The sequence below is a fragment of the Nuphar pumila genome, chromosome 17 (genome assembly GCF_984573655.1).
Source record: "Nuphar pumila chromosome 17, dmNupPumi1.hap1.1, whole genome shotgun sequence".
In the NCBI taxonomy this organism is placed as follows: Eukaryota; Viridiplantae; Streptophyta; class Magnoliopsida; order Nymphaeales; family Nymphaeaceae; genus Nuphar; species Nuphar pumila.
Genome location: NC_143265.1, coordinates 19,821,057 through 19,843,248, shown reverse-complemented (window position 1 = coordinate 19,843,248; position 22,192 = coordinate 19,821,057). Strand labels below are relative to the sequence as shown.

Here is a 22,192-nt window from a genome sequence, read left to right as displayed (position 1 = left end):
CACACAACTGGACTAAAATATACTAAAAAAAATAATTGATGACACAACTAATGACTATGCAAAACATGAGCTGCATTAAAACAAATTATTTATGAACCAAATCAACTTTGAACTATGATGACCACTAGGCTAAATATAAAATAAATAGAACCAGAATAACAAACTAACTATAACTAAAACAAATAAAGAATGTGAATCTAACTTAATTCAACTAAGGCTTAATGAAATCTGATTGGCTATGCAATAAGCTACAGTACTTATGGGGCACAGGTAATGAAAAATGATGGAGTGCAAGAGCTTGATGCATGGTGGGACCCTGATCCAAACATCTCTAACTATGTTCCAATCTTGGAACCAACTATTACTTATCTCATTCTAATAGAATATTTTATTAAACTTTTGATTATGTATAAACTTTGATAACTTGATTTATTTACAATACATAGAATGATTTTCATTGCTTATAGTTGGAACTATATATATGTCTCATCTCTGTAACTTGTCGAAATCGTTTGACTTTTCAAAACCCAAACTATTTTCGTTGTGCTATTTAAAAAAAAATACAGTTAAAATTCTAAGTTTTTAAGTTGGAAATTTTAGAGCGTTACAGTATCAGGGACACAGATCATACTCCGGTCACTGAAAGTTTATTAAACCGAATATGAGAGCTCTAGTTGCAACCTTATCAACCACGCCATTTTTCGATGAGGAATTCAGCCAAATCATGAACATACTCTCTTGATACGCTCATCCCTTACCCGTAGGACTAGTGAAAGGTTTTCGGCCATGCCAAAGCCACCTATGTTTGAAAACACTGCCTACTCCATGACTTTAATCAAAGTATAATTATGTGTTAGTATCCACAAGGCTAAGAAGTAAAAACATAAGTGATTGTGCATTAGATAAGCATGTCATGCATCATATAAGAAAAATAAGTTAATTAAAGATAAGAATTGGCTTATGCATAAAATTGGCTTCTACAATGGTAAGTGCATGTATTTTAAATTATTCGTGTCTAAGTGAATGTTTGATTGAATGCATTTTCACAAATGTATGATTGAATAAGATATTAGAAATTCATGTTTAATTTGTGTTATATTTAATCTTGTTAATTGCACAAAAAATTAGAGTGATTATTACTTGTTCTAATTTGCATGTTTTGTATAGTTTCACCCTACCGAGACAAGTTTTGTCTAACCCTATGAATTTTAATGTTTTCAGGGAGTGAGTGAACTCATATGTGATAACGAGAGCTTGCGACGGAGACTGAGCCAAGCATTTTCCAATCTTTGAGTATTTTATACTAAGAGCAATTTTAATTGCTCAAAACTCTTATATTTAATTTAATTTGTTAAATAGACTTTATTATTAATTTTGATATGTAGCTCGATCATTATCCATTTATGGTTATTCATTTATTTTAAATTTGATGCATGTATGAATGTGAATGTAACTGAGAATGTAATGCGCCAAGTTTTTGTCTCGACTAGTTTTTCACTGTTATTTATTAAAAGCATTTAAAAATATAAAAAAAAATCCATGATTTTTGAGATACAAAATTTGAGGTGTTATAATTGAACCACTCATACTTGTTACAACAATGAAGCCATACATGATACTTCGAGTACAAGGTTTTGATGATGAGCAAGTAGAATCAACTGCATTTCAGCTAAGGCTATGAAGAAATTGAAGAATTCGGTGAAGAATCCTTGAAGACTAGTGTGCAAATGTTTAATTCATTAAAAGTCTTAGATTCTTGTAAGAGCCTTACTTAGAGTGCATATTTAGGTTGCATTTTACCTTAAAAGTCTTTAGAAAATCTTTTCTAAAAGAAACTCTTTTGAAAATCTTTTTAGAAAACTCTTTTCTTAAATTTTCATGTTTATTAGTCGACCAATAGACTTATCAGTCGACTAATCCTTTCGCGCCATATTTTCTAAAAAGTCATTCTTGTCAAATTAGTCGACCGAAGATTTTATCAGTCGACTAGACAGAATGTCTGTTTTCTGAAAAATTAGCAGCAGTCGACTAATGGTTTTATCAGTCGACTGAACAGAACATGTGTTTTCTGAAAATTTAGCAGCAGTCGACTAATGCTTTTTATCAGTCGACCGAACAGAATGTTTGTTTTTCAGAAGATTTTAGCAGCAGTCGACTAAAAGATTTTTCAGTCTACTGATGATATTATCAGTCGACTAACTTTTCTCAAGTCGACTAAGTTTCAAAAGTTTAGATTTTCAAATGGCTTGATTAACAGATCAGTCGACCGACGATAACTGTCAGTCTACTAATAACTAACTATTAGTCGACTAAATGATGTTTTAGTTGACTAATTTTGCCGTTTTCCTGAAACTTCAAAAAAGGCATGTCCTTTCATTTTTCAAACATTTTGATCGTTTAAAATGGACAGTTTTGACACCCTTTTATACTCTCAACGTATGGAATCTTTTAACTATAAATATGAGTGCATTCTACACTCAAAAACATCAAATTTAATAGAATTATATTGAATTACTTCTTGCTTTTCACTCATATTCATTCAAGTATTTGTTTTCTCACTCACGTGATATTTTCACTTCAGTTTTTCACTCAAATCACTTTGAGAGATAGTGAATTCGTGAGTAGAGTGTTTCAACAACCTCAAAAGCCAATTGCATCTCATCTGCATTCAAAAGGAAGGCTCATAGGTTGTATTGTAAGTTGTTATTTCTTTTGTGTAAAAAGAAGGACTCCTTGGTGTAAAGGAGTTGTTTGCTTTCAGTAGGATTGTTACTGAAAGTGAGACCGGTTATGGTCTGTGTGATCTTGTAGTTTATAAGGTTGATAGTGGAAAATCTCAAGCGGGTTTTGCTTGGGGACTGGATGTAGGTCGGGTTAGACCGAACCAGGATAAAATCTTGTGTTCTTTGTGTGTTTGCTTTGAGATTTGCAAAATCATTCAATATTCCGCAGAAATTTTTAAAAGCACTATTCACCCCCCCTCTAGTGCTCGTTGCCTCGATCCTAGTGCACTTTCAATACTCATATCAGACCCTCATTGTATAAAAGTGGCTCCAAAAATAGTAAATACAGGTACCACAACTTATACACAACAAATTTCAAACTAATACATCAAACCTCCCAGCCTGACAACCCATACCCAAAGTCAAAATTTCAAGAAAAATACATTTGGGTGTCTTAGGATTGTCGACTCTTATATTCAGGGGTTGACTCTCTACATGCATGAGTTGACTTTTTAATCTCCAGGGTTGACTCTTTTATAACAAAGATTGACTCTTCTGTTACAAGGAGTCAACTTACAAAATAGAGGGGGTCGACCCTCTAACCCCCCCCCCCCCCCAAGAAACAACATAACAATATAAAAAAGGTTAAGTGTTGACCCTTGATTTGTAGGGCTCAACCTTTAGGGTTAAAATAACATGTAAATTGTAAAGGAGTAAACTCTGAACCAGTACGAGTCGACCCTTAATAGGTCAAACCAAAAATCCCTATTTCAAAACAAAACTTTTAAACAATTTTTCATGAATTTTTATTCTAAAATATGAGATGAACATTTCTAACATGCATTCGAACAAGAAAACATGATCAAAACTACATTAAACCCCATACTCACTGAAACACACATAAGTAAGCTTTAAAAAATATTATTTTCTAAACATACAACATTTATGAGTATGTGAAGTTACGAAAAGCTTAAACTAAAATATAGTTAAGCAACTTTATAGCATATTAAAAAATGCATCATTTGCATGCTTACATGCCCCTAGAGATCGAGTAGGAAGATCACATCTCAAAATTTATGGAGAAACAAAAAATCTACTGAAGACAGATCCTCAAGTGAGTAAATGAGCACCTACGAGACAAAATCCCCAAAATAGAGAACCCAAATCCATTCCTATAGGTTTCAATCACTTCTCCTCAACCAAACGTAATGGTAGAGAGATAATGGAGTGAAATCAATGAGAAAATGATGTGCGGTTCAGTGAAGAAGATGGGCAGGAGAGTGAGGAAAATAGAGAGTGAAAAAAGAGAGAATTAGTGGAATACTTAAAGATATATATATATATATATATATATATATATATATATATATATATATATATATATATATTAGCTTAGTTTTAATTAAGACTCTTTTAAAGCATGTTTTAAATATCTCTTAACACCTACCAACTTAAGCAAAGTCGATCGGGGTTGAGCTACCCTTATTTATGAGAGTTGCTTTCGTCAAATTATCGAATTGCCCTTCATGCATTTTTTATATTTGTTTTGCCTCTTTTTGTCTATTTATTTACAATGGTGCCATTGTTCAATAAAATTGAGTTCTTTTAATCAATTACCTAATTTATCCTTTGCCAAATTAAGCCTTCATCATTTTTGAAAATTCTAGGCACGTCCCCTGTCAAAAAATTATAATTTTGTGCCTACATCAAATTGGATTCGATCCAAACCAGTTTTTTATGATTTCAAGGTCCATCTCTTCATAATTTAATATCCTATAATGTTAAATCATAAATAACACGTAAATACTTGCATCTTTATATAAAAATATAGAGTTTATGGATTTTCAAACATTCAAGATGTTACACATACAATTATGCATATATCCCATGACTTATCTTATGCATGGATATTTTTTTATCTTTCTAATTAATTGCTTTTGCATTACGTCACGTGCTTGCAAACATCTTACATTAAATTCATCTTGTTAGCCCAAAGCACCATGCCAGGCACACTATAGGTACTGAGGCCTCTTAAGAGGTGTTCATTTAGATAATTTATATTTTTCACATTTTAACCCCTAGAGAACAAGCGATTGACACCAAAGTCTGAAACATGTCGTTATGTCGTGCCTCAAACTGGAGTATTGTAGGTGCACAACTGTCGGTATATAAATGTAGCTCTACCTCTGCCATGTGTATCTAGGGGTGGCAAAACCTGACATGACCCGCCAACCCGCCTCTTAGGCGGGTTCGGGTTTGGAAAAAACAAACCCGTTTAATAAATGGGTCGACCCGCCTAACCCGTTTATTAAACGGGTCGGGTTCGTGTTAGGGGTATGCCAACCCGACCCGCCAACCTGACCCGCGAACGCGTTTACCCAACCCAACCCATTTATTAAATGGGTTGGCGGGTCGTGTCAGGTTACCCGTTTATTAAATGGGCCGGGTTCGTGTTTGCCACAGCCGACCTGTTTAATAAACGGGTCGGGTTCGGGTTGAGGTATGCTGACCCGCCAACCCGTCGGGTCGACCCACCAACCTGACACGATTGCCACCCCTATGTGTAGAGTACAAAGTCCCCTTAATGATCGTTTAAAGCTGATAACATTTATGATATCGGGTTAAAAAGCTTGATCGAATATTGTATTCTATAAAATCTCTTTTTCTAATGGAAACAATTATAGGAGTTGCCCAAATGAGTTTTTCTAGAGAAACGAAAATGACTTTGGAATAGTCAGCCCTGTTGATAATTCTTATAATATTCTATAGCAGCTCATGTTTGTCGAGTACATGGTGTGGGTATTCGTCAAATTAGCACTACCACTCTAAATGGGTTGGATCCTTATCAAACCCAAGTGTGCAACTTGAGAATTGAACGTGGGTGGATGCCCTAGACCTGGTTAATTGAAACACAGGGAAGACTATTTTCTTGGTTAGGATGGGATCCATCTTTTCGTTATAAAAAAGTAGGAAAAAGCCTAAGCAGGTCAATGGTGAATTCACGGCCTATCTGCCCGATCCAGATGCCAGCTTATTTGGAATTTTTATTCTCACATAATGTACTTTATTGCTAGTGTTAGGTGGAATGTTTTTCAATTATAGTGTGGTTTTTCAGCAACAAAAACATAGTATTGTGGATGCCGGCTCAAATCCTACGTCCAAATGTCGTCTAGTTTTTCAGCAAAACAGGCAAAACCGAGCTGTTGGGGGCCTAGTAGTAGGCGACATGAGTTATCGGGTCACATCACATGGACTATGTGGGCTCGGTGGCAAGCTGCGACCACTTCCATTTACAGTATCGGGTTCTGTTTTGGTCAACCTGAGAGAGAGAGAGAGAGAGAGAGAGAGAGAGAGAGAGAGAGAGAGACCACATTGGAACTCTAAGGGAGCGTTTGAGTCACCGTCCATGACTGTCTGCAGGATACAAATGCAGAACACACAGACTTGTGGGTGTTGTAGACGCTTATTTGGCGTCCACCACTGCTCTGTGCCCCCCACAGAACAGTGGTGGACGGACACAACAAAAAACAAAAATAAATAAATAAAAAGGTTTTTTGGGGGTGCGTGAACAGGGGAAGAGCTTTGTGCGACTTTCTTTTGAGCACGTAGAAATACTCTTATAGGAAAAAAAAGTTTTGCATACCAAGAGTTTTTTATATGAGAAGTTCTTAAAAAAAAAAGTTTTCCGGTTTTTTGTGTGGCATGAAAAAATAAGGTAAAAAAACGAGAGAGGAGGAGGAGGGTGGTGGTGGTGGTGAGTGGTGACATGGGTGGTGGATAGTGTAAAAATAAATAAATTTTTTTTTGAGGAAACATTCCTCTATTACCCTCGTAGACAAATGTTTCTTATCAAAAAGTATATTTTTTAGAAAAAACTCTTTAGATTTTTCATTTTCATCACTTTTTCTAAATCTTTCTTTCTTTCAACGTGTCCTGTGACTCGACTCTTTATTTTGTACAACTGGCAGCATCATATGAAGAGACTTGATGTTGGCATTCTCAAAGGGTCACTGCCTACGTAACTTACCGTGTTGTATGTGAGTGATCTCCCGCTGCCCCCTTTTCCCGGCTCATTTTCCCGCTCTCTCTCTCTCTCTCTCTCTGCGGTGGAGGCATGGAAGGAGAGATCAAATCAGAGTTTGCTCGCAATGGCTTCTCCATCGACGCCAAAGAAGAAGAGGAGATCCTCAAGAAATGTATGGTCTCTCTCTCTCTCTCTCTGTGGTGGGTTTTCATTAGAAAGGATTAACTGCCTTCCCATCTTCGTTTCTGTATCTCAGGTATGACATTCTGCATAAATTACAAGATGGGTGCTTCAGAGCTCGTCTCTAGCTGGGAGGTTTACTACCTAAACATGTAAGCATGTTAGATTTGATGCGCTTCCTCTTCTTATGCCCCAAATTCAGCATTCTTTCTCATCCCCTTTGATTTCCTCTTCTACCCATTTCTGCATCTTTTCTCAAATTGATTATGCACCCCTTGAAGACTGTTTTTTCTTTTTCTTTTTCTGGTCGATGCTAGCTTTCGATTTAGTCTGGTAATTCGTCGGCACCCTTCGAGTGATTTTGGGTGTTCCTTTTCTTTGTTGGATTTTTGTATTGTGGTTGGAATTTAGGCAATTCATGGGAAGCACGGTGCGAGATATTCATATGGATGGGTTTCTACTGTTTCTACAAAATGAGCAGAAAGATAGCATCCGTCAGGAGGAGCCTTATCTTCACACTTATTACAGCAACGATGTGGACATGTAAGAATCGTCATACCTTTCTTTTGGTTTTGATGATTCGAATTAGATAGTGGACAAGTTGTTGATTTCTAATACTTTCAATGATTTCCTTGTTGCTTTAAATTTTGTGGATATGCTAAGACTATTTGTGGTTTTGTTTATCCATAATTGTCGACAAAAACAAGGTTTCTATTGTAGAAGATGCATTCGTTTTGCATATTAGAAAGTTGTGAAAATGCAGTTGATGTTATAACATTGGCATCCACGCCCAGCTGTTTTTGTTGGTTAAGTCTCGTGTTGTAATGCCGAATGCTAGAAATGATTGTGGATCCTAGTTGGGATCTTAATCATAAGTTCAACTTGCATGTGTTAAGCATATAACTAGCATTCGTCCTGAGCCAGGATCAAACTCTGATTTTGAGGCTGATTGTGCCGTCTAAAGGTAGAACATGGTGAATCGGGCATACTCCTGAACTTGTCTCCCCTCTTTTGACCTCTCTGCTTTTTTAGTCTGAGGTAAGATGCTATAGCTATAACTAATGATTCCACCTTTCACTTTTCACAGATCCACAAGAGACCTTTAATTATTAAAAAGTAGCCTGTTACTCACCCATCATAAATAAAAAAGAAAGAAAATCCTTCTGGTGAGAAGTCTGATAACAAGCCTAATTCATGTTAGTAGGTGGTGTTATAGACGAATTAGATTTATCGCATGGTTGTGATTATGAGTTTCACATCAATAAAACAGAACGTAGATCATGTTTGGGTTTGGTTGCAGAATTCATGTTGTAAACACCTTTGTTCTCTTTCCCTTTCTTGGGTTAGATGGCATCTTTTGAGAATGCCTTGATAGAGCAGAACATATATCAGATCATGGTTGTGTATTGTCTGTGTGACTTGTTTTAAAGAACATGCTTACCGAATCATGATGTTCTGCTCGTGAATGGGATTTTTATGTTCATTTAGGTTGCTAAGTGATGAACAGAAAGATAGCGTTGAAGATGTTGACATTGCTCAGTTAAATGGCGAATATTTTGATGAGATGAACAATTTGTCATCTCCTTCTACAATGATTACTCCAGGAAGCACTGAAAAACCTTCTTCTGGAAAACCATCAGCAGCCAAAGCACATCATATGACCCCTTTTGGTCAAAGGACAAATAAATTTGTTCTACAGTTTGAATTCAATCCTCCAAAAGCCGAGAATGGTAAAAATGAAGAAGAAATTGGTGATTTAGAAGATGATGTCATCAGAAGAGTTAAGCCTATTAAAAGGTGTTCCTTGCGACTTCGAGAATCAGGACCAAAACTAGGTTGCAGATTCATGTATGACAGAATTGTGGACCGGGTAATGGTCATCTGCTTGCATGAGTATTACTTTTCTGTTGTTTGCTTTCTCTTATCCCTGTTTTCAGCATTGAAGTTATCTCAACTAAGAGAGGATATTTTCATTTTTGCTTGGTAACAGTTCAATTCTCTTGAATGTCGAATCATGAGACTTGCAACAGAACTTCTAGCATCCGGAACCTATGATGAAATAATTGATGCAACCTCTGCCTCACAGGTAATATCATCTTTGTAGATGCTGTCTCTTTCTTTGATTTTCTCAAATGGGCCTTATATACTATGTTGACATTGGGATGCATCAAGCTCTCTGCTCTAACTAATTAAATTAAGGTAATAAGTTCACTGATAAGTATCAATTAATTTCAGAATAGCTTGTTTGGTGTTGGGATGGTCTGCTGCGATGGTGATGGTCATCTAAATGAGAAGTCAGTCATACTACAGTGCAGGTATATGGATAACTATGGTACACACCCTGCCTTAGCTTATGCTCCTAGAAATTTCTCTTGTCAATGATCGAGATTTCGCTCCTGGCATTTTAAATTCCATTATGTTTCTTTAATAGTGTTGAGCATTCTGGAGGGCGCCGTGTTCGTCTCGACCTCCAGAAATTACTTCAGTATTCGGTATTTCCTGGTCAGGTGATTACCTTTCTCCCACTGCTTATATGCAGCAAACTTTTCCAGATTGATTTAACTGATATATCTCTTAATGTGGGTTTCAGGTGATTGGAGTTACAGGATACAACCCTAGCGGCCACTGTTTCATCGTATCAAAGCTTATTGATTCTTTTCCTTTACTTGGTCCTCCTGATGTACATTATCCTCCTGCAAAGAGGCATGCAATTGACCCAGAGTCTGATTCAATGATTGAGTTCACTGCACCAAGAGAATTGTCATTGGTATTTTCCTCTTTTTGTTTTTTATGTCTCTGAGTGCCAATAAATTCATTTCTGATGGCATTGTTTGTGATTACCTTTAGGTCATCTGCATTGCACTAATCATTCCAATTTTTCACTTGTCATGCAATGAGATGAATGAACTTAATGCTTTCTCTATGCTGGTTCTTTATACTTGTGTTTGTGGTGTCTAGCAGTTTTACCAAAATCTGGTGTCAGATTTTCATCTAGTTATATTTCTTTTTATGCATTTTTTTTTTATTCTCATGTTTCCTGCAGATTATTGCAGCAGGTCCTTTTTGTACTTCTGATAACTTATTGTTTGAGCCATTTATGGAACTTCTTAGTTATGCAAGAAGGAATGAGTCTCATTTGCTCTTGGTGAGTGAGATGATATAAATCTCTTTTCCTTTTTAAATCTCATTTCAAGATTCGATGATGTGATAATTTTCAACTTTTGGCAGTTGGGTCCATTTGTCGACTCGGAGCACCCACAAATAAAAAAAGGGACTGTCGACAAAACCTTTGATGAAATTTTTGACGTGGAGGTCATCGAAAGGGTATGTTTATTTCTGTGTGCATATTTTTGTAAGCACCAACATATTAATGTCTCTAACTCTGCTGACCTAATTCCAGCTGCAAGATTACTGTGAGGATATGGGTTCTGCTGCTCGTGTAATTCTAGTTCCATCTACACGTGATGCCAACCATGACTTTGTGTTCCCTCAGGTTGGGTTTACATACTTGTTCTTCCTATACATTCTTGTCTATTTCCTAGGAATCTTTGTGAAACAAGGATTAACCTGTTTACATGTATCTCAGCCCCCATTTGATATCAGTTTGTCCAAAAATCCCAATCATCAGGTAGTCATTTTCTTCCTCCATAACTGTACTTTTTCTTATCACAATGATGGTAACCTTGTTCTGCCTCTTTGTTGACATTTCCATTTCATATCTTTTGCTGTAGATCACTTGTCTCACAAACCCAGGAGTTTTCAGTGCAAATGAGGTAACAATTATACTTTTGCCATGTTTATATGTAATAACTTATCTTGTGAACTTGTTTCTTGCATGCATGTAGATTTTCACGAATCCATTTGTGTTATTATGGGAAATTTATTTTGATTGCAACCGTGGAAATTGTTTATCATGATACAAAAACTGTTTTCCACACCCTTCCTTGGTGGGTCGTGGATTGCTTTATATAATTAATAAGGAGATATTACAATAATGGCCCTGATTAATATACATATTAGTATACACAGAGAAAGGGCAATAACAGAAAGATATTAAAAACATGACTCTTACAAATAAACCCAAAGACTGATACTTGGGTCTGGATCCAGACCCGAAACCTCATGTCCCAATACTAACATGTACCTTTTCAGTTATGAGCCTGTTCCTTGCCCCATGGTTCACCTGGGACCTGCAAGTCTGGCAAGTCAGATCAGGCTGGGCCCTTTTACCTGGTTGGGGCTTTTGAGTTCCCAAACCTGGCCCTGTAGATCAGATTGAGTTTAGGTCAAGCACTTTCCAGTTTGGGTGCAAAAAAGTCAAAACCTTTGAACAAGGTCACATGTAGCTGGTTTAGGCTTTTGGGTTCTCAAACCTGGCTCATTTGGCTTAGATTTGTTTTAGGTCAAGTGCTTTCAGGTTTGGGTGTAAAAAGGTCCAAACCTGCACTGAGTTGGGACAGGCACCCGATACCAACAGGCTTCCAATTTGATGCCTACTAGGTAAAGCTATCCTATAAACATGTTACAATTTGAACAAGGTAACATGTATTGATCTATGTCACAGGGATTCGGCCAGACAGGTGCCGCACCCACGTCCTAGCGACGCGGGTGCGGCACCCATGCGGTCAACGCACCCAGGGTTATTTTGCTCCATTTTTGGTTTTTTTTTTTTTAATTTTGCCCTATGAAATGGGCTGCGGAATTTAAAAAAAAAATCTTGGGGGGGGGGGGCCTGCCCCCCTATAACCCCCTGCTAGGGGCGCCGCCCCCCCCCCCCCTCCTGCTGACCACGCAGCAGGACCCGCACCGAGGGGAACCCCCTTCTCTCTCTCTCTCTCTCTCTATATATATATATATATATATATATATATATATATTGCCGCACCCCCGCACCCAAGGTTTTTGAAAGTGCCGCACCCACACCCATGTGGCATAGGTATTGATCTACTTGGTTTAGGCGTTTGGGCTTCCAAACCTGGCCCTGTAGGCTTAGATTGGATTCGGGACAAGTGCTTCCATATTTTAGGCACAAAAAGGTCCAAACCTGCACTATGTTGGGCCAGGCGCCCAATACCAATGGGCTCCCAGCTTGATGCCTACACTTGGGTAAGCTATCCTATAAAGGTGCCTTCAAAATCTGTTGATAACCTCTCTTGTTAGCATCCTTGTTTTCATAATAATGTTGCTGAGAGAAATCGTCACCATATTATGAAAATTTCAAGAACTTTATTGCTTTGTAGATTGAACCAAGGTTATAAGTATCGTATCATAAAAAATTATAAATTTCACTAAAAAAATATTTAAAAATGTAAAAAAAAAAACAAAAAATCATGTAATACAAGAACATAATTTATTTATGGAATAAGATTAACTAAACATAGATAGCTTCTTAAACATTAAACAACCACACATTTGGTTGTACAACCATGCATCTCATTACCACAAATACAATCAGTTAAGACAAAATAATGATACATTCAAAAGACAAAAGGTTTTCATAACTCATTACAAAAGCTAAAATTACTTTTTCAGTTACAGAATGCCATGCTAAGGGGAAAGACATACAAGCTAGAGTTCAGAAACATATAATATGTAACGATTCCAACTCATACCCATTGAAAAGTAAATTTTTGTTTTTTTCAATTGTGGAAACCATACCTAGAGATCCGGAGCCTTAAGGACATAACACAATCCAAACCACAAGGGATCTTACATTAACCATCAACCAAACCACAAGGGATCTTATATCTTTATTCATCAATAATTCAAATTTAAGAACATTAATCCAATAAATATCAATAAAAATAGAGCCATACTGTCCCAAAACAAAATGTCAAAGCCGTCACGCAAGTCTTGTAGACTCTCTACGGCAGTCGGTCTCATCACTGGGCTTAAGAGACTGTGAAAAATATAAAGAACACATGGTCAGAATCATAGATCATGCGTACAAATTCCTTTAACAATTCAAATGGGCAAGAAAAGCATAAATCAAATTCATGTAACATTTTTAGAGGAACGCAACTACAACAATTCTATAACTCACTTATCATTTAAGCATTTTAAAATCAAATATCATGCATTAACAATAACTAATCAGGAAATGAAACAAGTAAAGTTGCATGAACTAATGCATAACAATAAATATGCATGATATCAATGCACATGCATAGATAACTTATTAAGTTATTATCAGAGTTTTCTTTTGTATGCATGTCTCTATTAAATGCACACAAATTTAGTTCCACTTTTTATTAAAACCCGCATATACTCAAAATGGGCACAATAAATTTTCAAAGTTCAAGATAGGTTCCCAGTTGTAGCTTAACACATAATTTGTATTTTATTACTAGGTTCCACACTTGGCCTTCGACCGATATAAAAAATTAACACCATCTATCAGAACATTAGAAATCAACATCTATTATCGGGACACTAGAAAAATCAACATCCACTAATGCCACTTTCTTGGTATACCAATAATAATAGTTGGGTCTACACACTACTCTTAGGCAAAATGGCAAAATCTCTAAAAAATCGTAGTCGGGAGGTGAACCAGCATATCGGGTTCGAGACACAATCGCACATGGAGTTTTAGTATTCTCACGGTTCCCCAAAACCGTCGTCCAAGATTCCCACACTGTGGAAGGGACATCCAGGAAGAAACATTAATTACACTGTTTTGTTTCTTTTATCTTTTTATCAAAAGAATGATTCTTTACACAATATTCATTTTGCAATTCAACATGTAAAACATAACACAGGACTTTGGCCCGTTATAATATTTAACAGTGCAATTAATTTAGAAAACCAATAAATTTTTATGGACATTGCAATGCATTAAACAAAGCTTAAAGCAACACCTGCTAGCGACCCACATGGCCTACAATAGTTCACATTAGACCACTGTTGCATCTTATGCAAAAACCACAATAAGCATGCAACTTATGCAATCATTCAACATGCGCACAAATGCACATTCATGCACCCATAATAAGAATGTACATGTATAACAATTTCATATGCATATGAACACACGCTTGTAACACACATCTTGTTCTCATATTTTGTCTCATGCATTTCATTCATGCATGCATTGATTATTGATGATGCAATAGTAAGCAACTTCAACAATTTAAGTGTTTATAATATGCACATTCCTGCCATTATTGTATTAACTCTCTTGTTAATTTGTACATACTTATGATAACCCTTTTACAACACTAAAGCACATACTCTTAGTGAAATTTCAATGTTCATGAACAATCACATAGTATGCATGGTAGTCACATAAAAGCATGCTTAACAATTACATGAAAACATGCATATTGGTCACATGAAAGCATGCATGACAGTCCGATCATACGTAAAAATACATAATCTGGACCTAGAAAGATACATGAATCTGAATATTTAACATACATAAATCTGAACATTTTACTTGCATAGAATATTTCACGTGTAAATCTGAGCATACAACATGCCTAAATCTGAACATTCAATCATAATATCTAACTGGTAAAAATCAGAACATGTAACATGTGAAATTCTGAATATTTATCATGTAGAAATCTGAATATGTAATATGTAAGAAAAAATTGAGTATTTCACATGTAAAAATCTGCACATTGAACATGTATAAACCTAAGTAATTTACATGTGAAAATCTATACATTGAGTGTGGGATATACATCTATATAGTTGTTTTTTTCATTTTTTTTTTGAAACTGTACCAGTTTGTGAATTTGCTCAGCCGGTCGGCTGGGCTCAGCATTTTATGAATCTACCCATTTTTTTTTTTATATGAATACACCCCTAGCCAGCACCAGCCAGCTGGGGTGTAATACCTTGGTTTTGCGTTTCTGCTTGCATATGTAGATCTGTTGGCCTTGTGACTTCTGATGCCCAAATGCCTTGCTTATTGGATTTTACTGTGCCTTTTTCTTTGATCATACTACTGATGATTTAAAAGGTTTGGCAGCACTTAGCAGAGTTAAAAAAAATTGATATGCTTAGTTGGAGTTCTGTTTCAATGTCTGTTACAGTCGGCACATAAATTTTTTTTTGATATCCATGCCGATATGGATGAATCGGCCTGACAGGCTTGGTCTGGCCCGTCGTGGGTTACGGTTAACCCTGGCTGAATCTCACTCACTATATATATATATATATAGTCTGTCATGAACAACATACAGGGGATCTAACATTGGATTCTCATACACCCATCAATATTGTAAAACACACAATTTTCAAAAAAAAAACAATGGACCCGGGTCGGATCCAGATCCATACCCGGGTACACCTCCCTACCCCCATGCTTATTTAAAGCATGCGGGGGGAAGGGTTTCTCATTCGAGAAACCCTCATCCCGTCCCCCCGCCCTTTCACTTTCCTCGTTCGTCTGATACCCGTCTCTTCTTCGTCCTCTTCAGCTCGCTAGAGCGCCACGCCGGCGACCCCACCCCACGTTCGGCCACCTACCGTCAGCAACCCAGCTGCCGTCTCTCTCCCCCTCTCCTTCGTTCTCCTCTGTTTTTCGGGACCGATGCAGGCGACCCCACGCCGGTCGCCTCACCTCTCCCCTCTCTCCTGCTTGCCGTGTTCTGGCCACCCCAACGCTGACAACCCCTTCCCCCTGCGTATCACCGCCCCCCTCAAGTAACCTCTCTCCCTCCCTGCGTTGTTGTCTTCTCTTCTTCTTCTTTTCTTTTTTCGGTAGGTCGGCAGGGGTGATGCCCCTACCGCCTGTATCTCTTCGACAGGCTTAGTCTGTCAAGCAGGGGCCTTGCCCTTGCTTCTCTGAGTTTTTCGGCAGGCAGGGGCCTCTCTTTTTCTTCGGTAGGCAGAGGCTCGACCCTACCTTTGCCGCCTCTTTTTTTTTTTCAGGCAGGGACCTTGCCCCTGCCTCTATGTTTTTTCGTCTGGCAGGGGCAGAGCCCCTGCCTCCCTCCTCGCCTTCCCTTGTTAGACCAGGGTCGGGCTTGGCTTTACTGTGAGCCCACCCACCGCCTCTCCTCTGTTGTAAGCGAGGGTCGAGCTTGGCATGAGAGCCGAGCCCACCCCTCTCTTCCCTCACCCCTTTCTGCTTTTGCGAGCTGGGGTCGGGATCAGCCTGACAGTCGAGCCCACGCCTCGGCCTTGGCTGCTCGAGCCAGGGTCGGGCTCGGATTGACAACCGAACCCACCCCTGCCTCCCTCTGTGTCGCCTCCCTTCGGCCCAGGGTCGGGCTCGGCATGACAGTCGAGCCCACCCTCTCACTTTTTGCTGGGCAGTGCCCCTTCCCCTTCTCACCCATGTCAGCCAGGCGGGTAGGGGCTGCGCCCCTGCTCCCTTCCCCTTTCGAAGAGGCCGGTAGGCAAGGGCCCCCTTTTTTTCTATTGGACGACGGAGGGCTGCACCCTTGACCCTTCTTTTCTTCTTCTTTTGTGGTTTGGTGGGCAAGGGCAAAACCTTGCCTTATTTGGGATCTCAATCCTCTTTCTCTTAAAAACTTGAAGTACATATGTATGATTCTCACCTTTCACTTTTTTGCAACTCGCTCAACGGATCCCGCTCGCGTCCCGAGGCCCGATCCTTTTGTCACATACACTCGGAGGTGAGTGCAACCCCGAAACCCCCAAGGTAGGGAAAAGTTGCACAAAGAACAATGGACGAACTAAAATAAAACAATTAAAATTAAAATGAAAAATTAAGGACAAAGGACAATGTATATATATACGTATATCTATATACATACGCCTTTAACTCAAGGATGCGGTTTCACGATCCTTGTCCTTTTTACTTACTGTCTTTACTGCTTTCTGTTGCCACTACGCTTTCTGTGTACGGGTTTTTACTTTCACATTTACTTTCCTGTCTTTACTATTTTCTGATGCCGCCGTGCTTTCTGTGCATAAGCTATTTACTTTATGCATTTATTTGTGTATGCATTTATTTAGTTTGATATGCAGTTTCGCGTATTAAGCATTGTTTTGTGTCATTTACTTTTGTCGCCGCACTTTAGTGCACAGGCTATTTGTTTTACGTATTTACTTTCTTACGCATCCAGGGTGCGGTTTCGTATCTCGTGTATTGCTTTACGCATTACGCATTTATTTAGCTGAGGTACCATTTCGTACCTCATGCATTGCTTACGCATTTATTTACTTGTGTATTTATTTAGCTGAGGTACGGTTTTGAATCTTGTGCATTGTTTACGCATTTATTTACTTGTGTATTTATTTGGTTGGGGTACGGTTTCATATCTCGTGCACGGCTTATGCATTTTTGCACTCAATGCGTGGTTTCACACGAGTATTGCTTACACCTTGTCGTCACGCTGTAATGTGCACAGGCTTGCATTTTATGAGGTATATAAGTCTGGGAGACTTGTTGCAATGTTTTGTGTGCTTCATAGACTATGTCACGTAGGTGCGGGTGCGGATACGGTTGCAGATGCGGCGATGCAGCACTTTAAAAAAACTTGGGTGTGGGGAGGGTATATATATATAAATATAGTTTTTAACAATTTTAAGTTAACACTACGAGTATGAACGTGCATTTATGTATTTATATATATAATATAGATAAAGCTGAACTTGGTTAGGGTTAATTGAAACTTCACCTAACACAAAGGAAGCCGTGTCCAAGTGCCACACCTGCATTGGTGTGGGTGTGACGCGGGTGCGGTGCCTTGTTAGAAGAGTCCGTGTTACATAGTTCATAGAGCATATCTCAAGCATACACCACATGCTCAGATTAAGGAATGCAATCCTCTCAATTGTGATGATGACTGGCTATTTTACTAATCGCTCTTTTCAAGTCCGTGTCAACTATAAATCAGATAAAAAAAGTGACGCTAAAATGGTTAAGCAGTGCCTAATTAATTGACTAAAATATGCTTAACAAGTTAAAGAATCCCTCATACACTAAAATTTGACCCCATATTTAGTTTGAGGCACTCTTGAATATATTTTTTTCCACTTGTAGACAAGAAATCAAATTTTGTCATGCTATTTTATTAATAATTTTAAATTATTTTAATGGAACTTAAAAATGAGAAATTCAGATTCTTGCCTGTTTGAAGTTATTGTGATATTGCCAAAATAAGTTCCTAGCAGCTATGTCACATGGACATTCCATTTTGCTCTCCGTACCCATGTCGACACGCGACGACATCTGGACACACCATATTACCCTCCGTACATACAATTTTGTATTCAATTTATAATTTATAATTATATTTTCAGTTTATAACTTTATATTTTCAGTATATAATATATATTTTAGATATAGCATATATATTTAGATTATATTCGGTTTAATTTTAATTTATTATATATATATATATATACATCTCTCTCTCTCTCTCTCTCTATATATATATATATATATATATATATAGAGAGAGAGAGAGAGAGAGAGAGAGAAATGGGTCCGTGCTAAATAAAACGTGCTAAATGGATTTTTCTGCTCTTCCGGTATTTTTTTTGCAGTTCCGACCTCATAAATGTGTTGGGAATGGTTGATTTACGAGGAATTCACACCTGGATCATGTGTTTTTGATGAAAGATATGATATTTGGAGCCTAAAAAATTTACAAATATTTTGGACCGTTGATTTTTCAAACATTATAAAAATCCACCCATGTGTCAGAATTAAACACTTCAAGAGCTGATCCCTATAAAATCAAGTACATAGATCACATCTGTACGGTCAGAGTTTAAAAATAAAACAAAAAAATCTGAAAACTCATTTAGCATATATACATATATACCATGTTCCCGTACCTACATTTTTTGAAATTGTCATGTTGTACCTGTACCCGCACCCTTACCCAGGTGACAGCCTAACAGGAATTTATTTTTATAATTTTTACGCTTTCCATTTTTTGCACCTTCTATTTGAAAATTTTACTGTCTTTGGCTGGAGAATTTCTCGAGAAAAACAAAACTTTTTTAAATTATAAATTGTCTTCTTGATATCATCTTAAAAGTGCATCTGTGTGGGTCTGCATTTGTGGGTAGAATGATTCCCTATTTGGCTGGTGTTTAACTTTGAAAAGATGATTGTGTATTGCTATGTGCAAAGTTATGGCATGTTTCTTCTGAAAATCTCCTTTATGTTTTTTTTAATATAAAACTGCCATTTATTTTGTACAACTCACAGCATGACATGGTCGACTTGACTGAGAGAGAGAGAGAGACCTTTGGCATACCCCTTTCTATTATTGGATTTCTTCACTTTCACCATTTTTTACTGGTAAGTTTAATGCATGTCCTTGGTTGGATGCTGCAAATCATTTAGCCACCACATTATCTCCTCCTAGGATTTAACTGGTGCTAAGTCATCAGACATGCGAAGGCTACAAGCAGTTTTCTTACAATGCATTTTACTTCTCTAGCTGTATCATATCTCTGATTTGAGCAATTTTGCCTGTTTTAGTTCCTATGCACACTTGGACCACTTCTCATTTATTCAGATGTTCCTTTCCTCTTGGTATGATCAATTGGCATGAATCTTGTACAAAGCTTCATGTTCTCGCAGACTAAGAAGGATGGTTTGATTCTAAATCATGCAGAAATGTATTTGTCTTGATGTATACACTATGGATCCCTGTTGAAAATTCTATACAACCATTTCCACATGCATATTAGTCATCCAAGTCTTTTTCTTATATATGCATCTTCATAGAACTCTATCAATCCTGCAGGTCACGATAGGATGCTGCACAACAGATGTCCTAAAGCAGCTTAGCAGTGAGGAAATATCTAGGGTGCCTACTGATGGGACATCAAGTGATCGTTTGAGTCGGCTGGCCACTCACATGTTAAACCAGCGGAGGTATGCCAGAATGTTATTTTTAATCTGCATAACTTAATTATTCCAAGGATCCACTAATGCAGCAGCTCCATGTTTTTGTTTGCAGTTTCTATCCACTCTATCCACCACCAGTCGGGCTGCCTTTGGATCTTTCTCTTGCGCCTGAGGCCTTACAAATCCAATCAATTCCAGACATCCTTATCCTCCCCTCAGATCTTGCACCCTTTGTCAAGGTGAGTAGTGTGATACTTGGGCCATTGTCATGTATGCATCATACTTTATCCACTGTGCCCACCTGGAATAACATCATAGCTCTCCGAGGTTGCTCTCATCCATGGGTCCCTGATATTGGCATCTTTGGTGAATGTGATACATGATTATGTCCTTTCACAAACTGATATAGCTATTACTCATGCAATGCAAATAGCCTGACTGTCTTCTACGCATGCAGGTTCTGTCATTTGGACAAGAAGAAAAAAATGTGCAGTGCACGTGTTTGAACCCAGGTAGATTGGCAAAGGGCATCAATGGTGGCACCTTTCTAACAGTTAATTATAATGGTGATCCTGACAAGAGTTGTGCTTCTATCATACGGATATAGGACTGATCTTAGCTTCTGTGGACATTGATTTTAATGGTGTCAGTGATGAAGGTTTTTGGCTATCTCAATAGGCACCACTCAACGGGGTTTCACAAAAGCTCCTATCCTCTTTGGTTGGGAGTGCTCAACTGAGAGCAGTTCCAGGATATGTAACCATGGAATCCTTAATCTGCTTCCACATTTCTGAATCTTCATGCTGTTTAGTGATGAAAAAAAACTGATTCAGGTTACTGAATAATCGCAACAGTCCTGGAGTTGGGGAGGTTGCATCTTCTCAGTGTATGAATCATAATTCTGTTAGCTTAGTGGTGGATTTCATCAGCAATTTAACTGGGTTTGTGTAACTGTGTGATATGGAATTCATGCAACGCTCACAAATTGGCTAGAAATACTGCTGGCTATCATATATCAATGATAACTCAAAACTAGCAGTGGTTTACTGAATGGTGGCAAGCCATGGTCATGGAGCTTAAGAGCGTGTTATGTATTGAGAAGCAGCTTAAGTTTGTTAGCATAAGTTGTAGTTTTGACTGATTCACATTTATTGGAAAGCTCTCTCTCTCTCTCTCTCTCTCTCTCTCTCTCTCTCTCTCTCTCTCTCTCTCTCTCTCAGAGATTAAATGCCAGCAGTAAAGATATGTAAGCGCCAAGCTCTTAGAACTTGATAATACGATTGGGCTGGGCCATAGACTGGTATTCAAACCTGAGCCCGTTAAGAATCGGGTTAAAACCCTGCCAGTTGGTAAACGGACTGGGCCATCTTCGGGTTGGGCCACACTTAAAGCCCGGCAGAGCGATCTCTAAACAGGCCCGGGCCAGCCCGATGCCCACCCCTAGCCTCAAGAATTATATGTTTAGGACATTTGGGTCTTCCATGTTGCACATTTTATACTGAGGCATTTCAATTTGATGGATTGCTCATCATCTTGTTCACCAAGCCATGTCCTCTTTCATATTCTCCTATTTCATGCTTAGTCCTCATTACACCATCGTCATCATCTAATCTTTTGATCACCCAGCCTTTTCTTTTACATGTTCTGATTCATGCCTTAATCCAAGAAATTAAATAACCTATGATGCACATGCATCATTTGCTCACCTTGGGTATTTACTCGATTTGTATTGCTTTTGTCACTTACTCATCATGGGTCGCGAGGCACAAGTAGGATCCGTTGTGGAATCTGCAGGAGATATTGTATTAAAATAAAGTTTATTACCCGATGACAAGGGGTGATGCTCCCTGTCCGAAACAAGTCCGAACAGGGAGACACATCTCTCTGCTGAAAGCGAGACAGGCAGGGGCGCTGCTCCTGCCGGCAGTAAGGTCAAGGCAAGGAGCGAAACCCCCTACCGAAACATTCACAAGCGGTAGGGGGTGGGACCCCCCAAAGAAAAGCATCGGGAGACAGGGGTTGAGCCCCCTGCCGAGAATCAATCATGAGGCAGGGGGTCTCACCCCTTGCCGTAGCAAAATTTTCTGGCAGAAGGTTCTGCTTCCTGTCGGGAAAACAGACAAGGGGCAGAGGGCTTCGCCCCCTGTCGAAATTATCGAGGAGAGGGGGGCGAAGCCACCCCCTGCCAGGGAAAACAAAAGGGCAAGGGGCTTCTCCCCCTGCTGATCATTCTCCGGCAGCAGGGCAGAGCCCACTGCAGGAGAAGTCAAGAGGACAGAAGCCCTCCTATCGGCATTCGAAAGGACAGGGGCAAAGCCCTCTGCCCTGTCGGAGATTAAGGCAAGGGGAGGGCCTGGCAGAGGCGATCGGGGCCTTTGCCAGCCTCCACCGACTACAGAGGGGTGGGGAGGGCTCGACATAGGTTGTCGGGCCTCTGCTGGCCCTCCGGCAACCATAGAGGGAAGGGGGAGG

At 38.7% G+C, this 22,192-nt stretch overlaps 1 protein-coding gene across 1 annotated transcript; it reads left to right on the top strand.

The window, feature by feature from the left end:
* The first annotated feature begins 6,941 nt into the window (after positions 1–6,941).
* POLA2 (DNA polymerase alpha 2) lies at positions 6,942–20,898 on the top strand. Its single transcript, XM_089992839.1, has 15 exons — positions 6,942–7,079; positions 7,339–7,470; positions 8,416–8,797; positions 8,918–9,013; positions 9,163–9,242; positions 9,359–9,434; positions 9,518–9,694; positions 9,971–10,072; positions 10,156–10,251; positions 10,328–10,420; positions 10,514–10,555; positions 10,659–10,700; positions 19,617–19,747; positions 19,833–19,959; positions 20,178–20,898. Exons 1-15 carry the CDS (start codon positions 7,006–7,008, stop codon positions 20,325–20,327), a joined length of 1,800 nt encoding a protein of 599 aa, XP_089848965.1. The 5' UTR covers positions 6,942–7,005; the 3' UTR covers positions 20,328–20,898.
* The last annotated feature ends 1,294 nt before the right edge of the window (positions 20,899–22,192 follow it).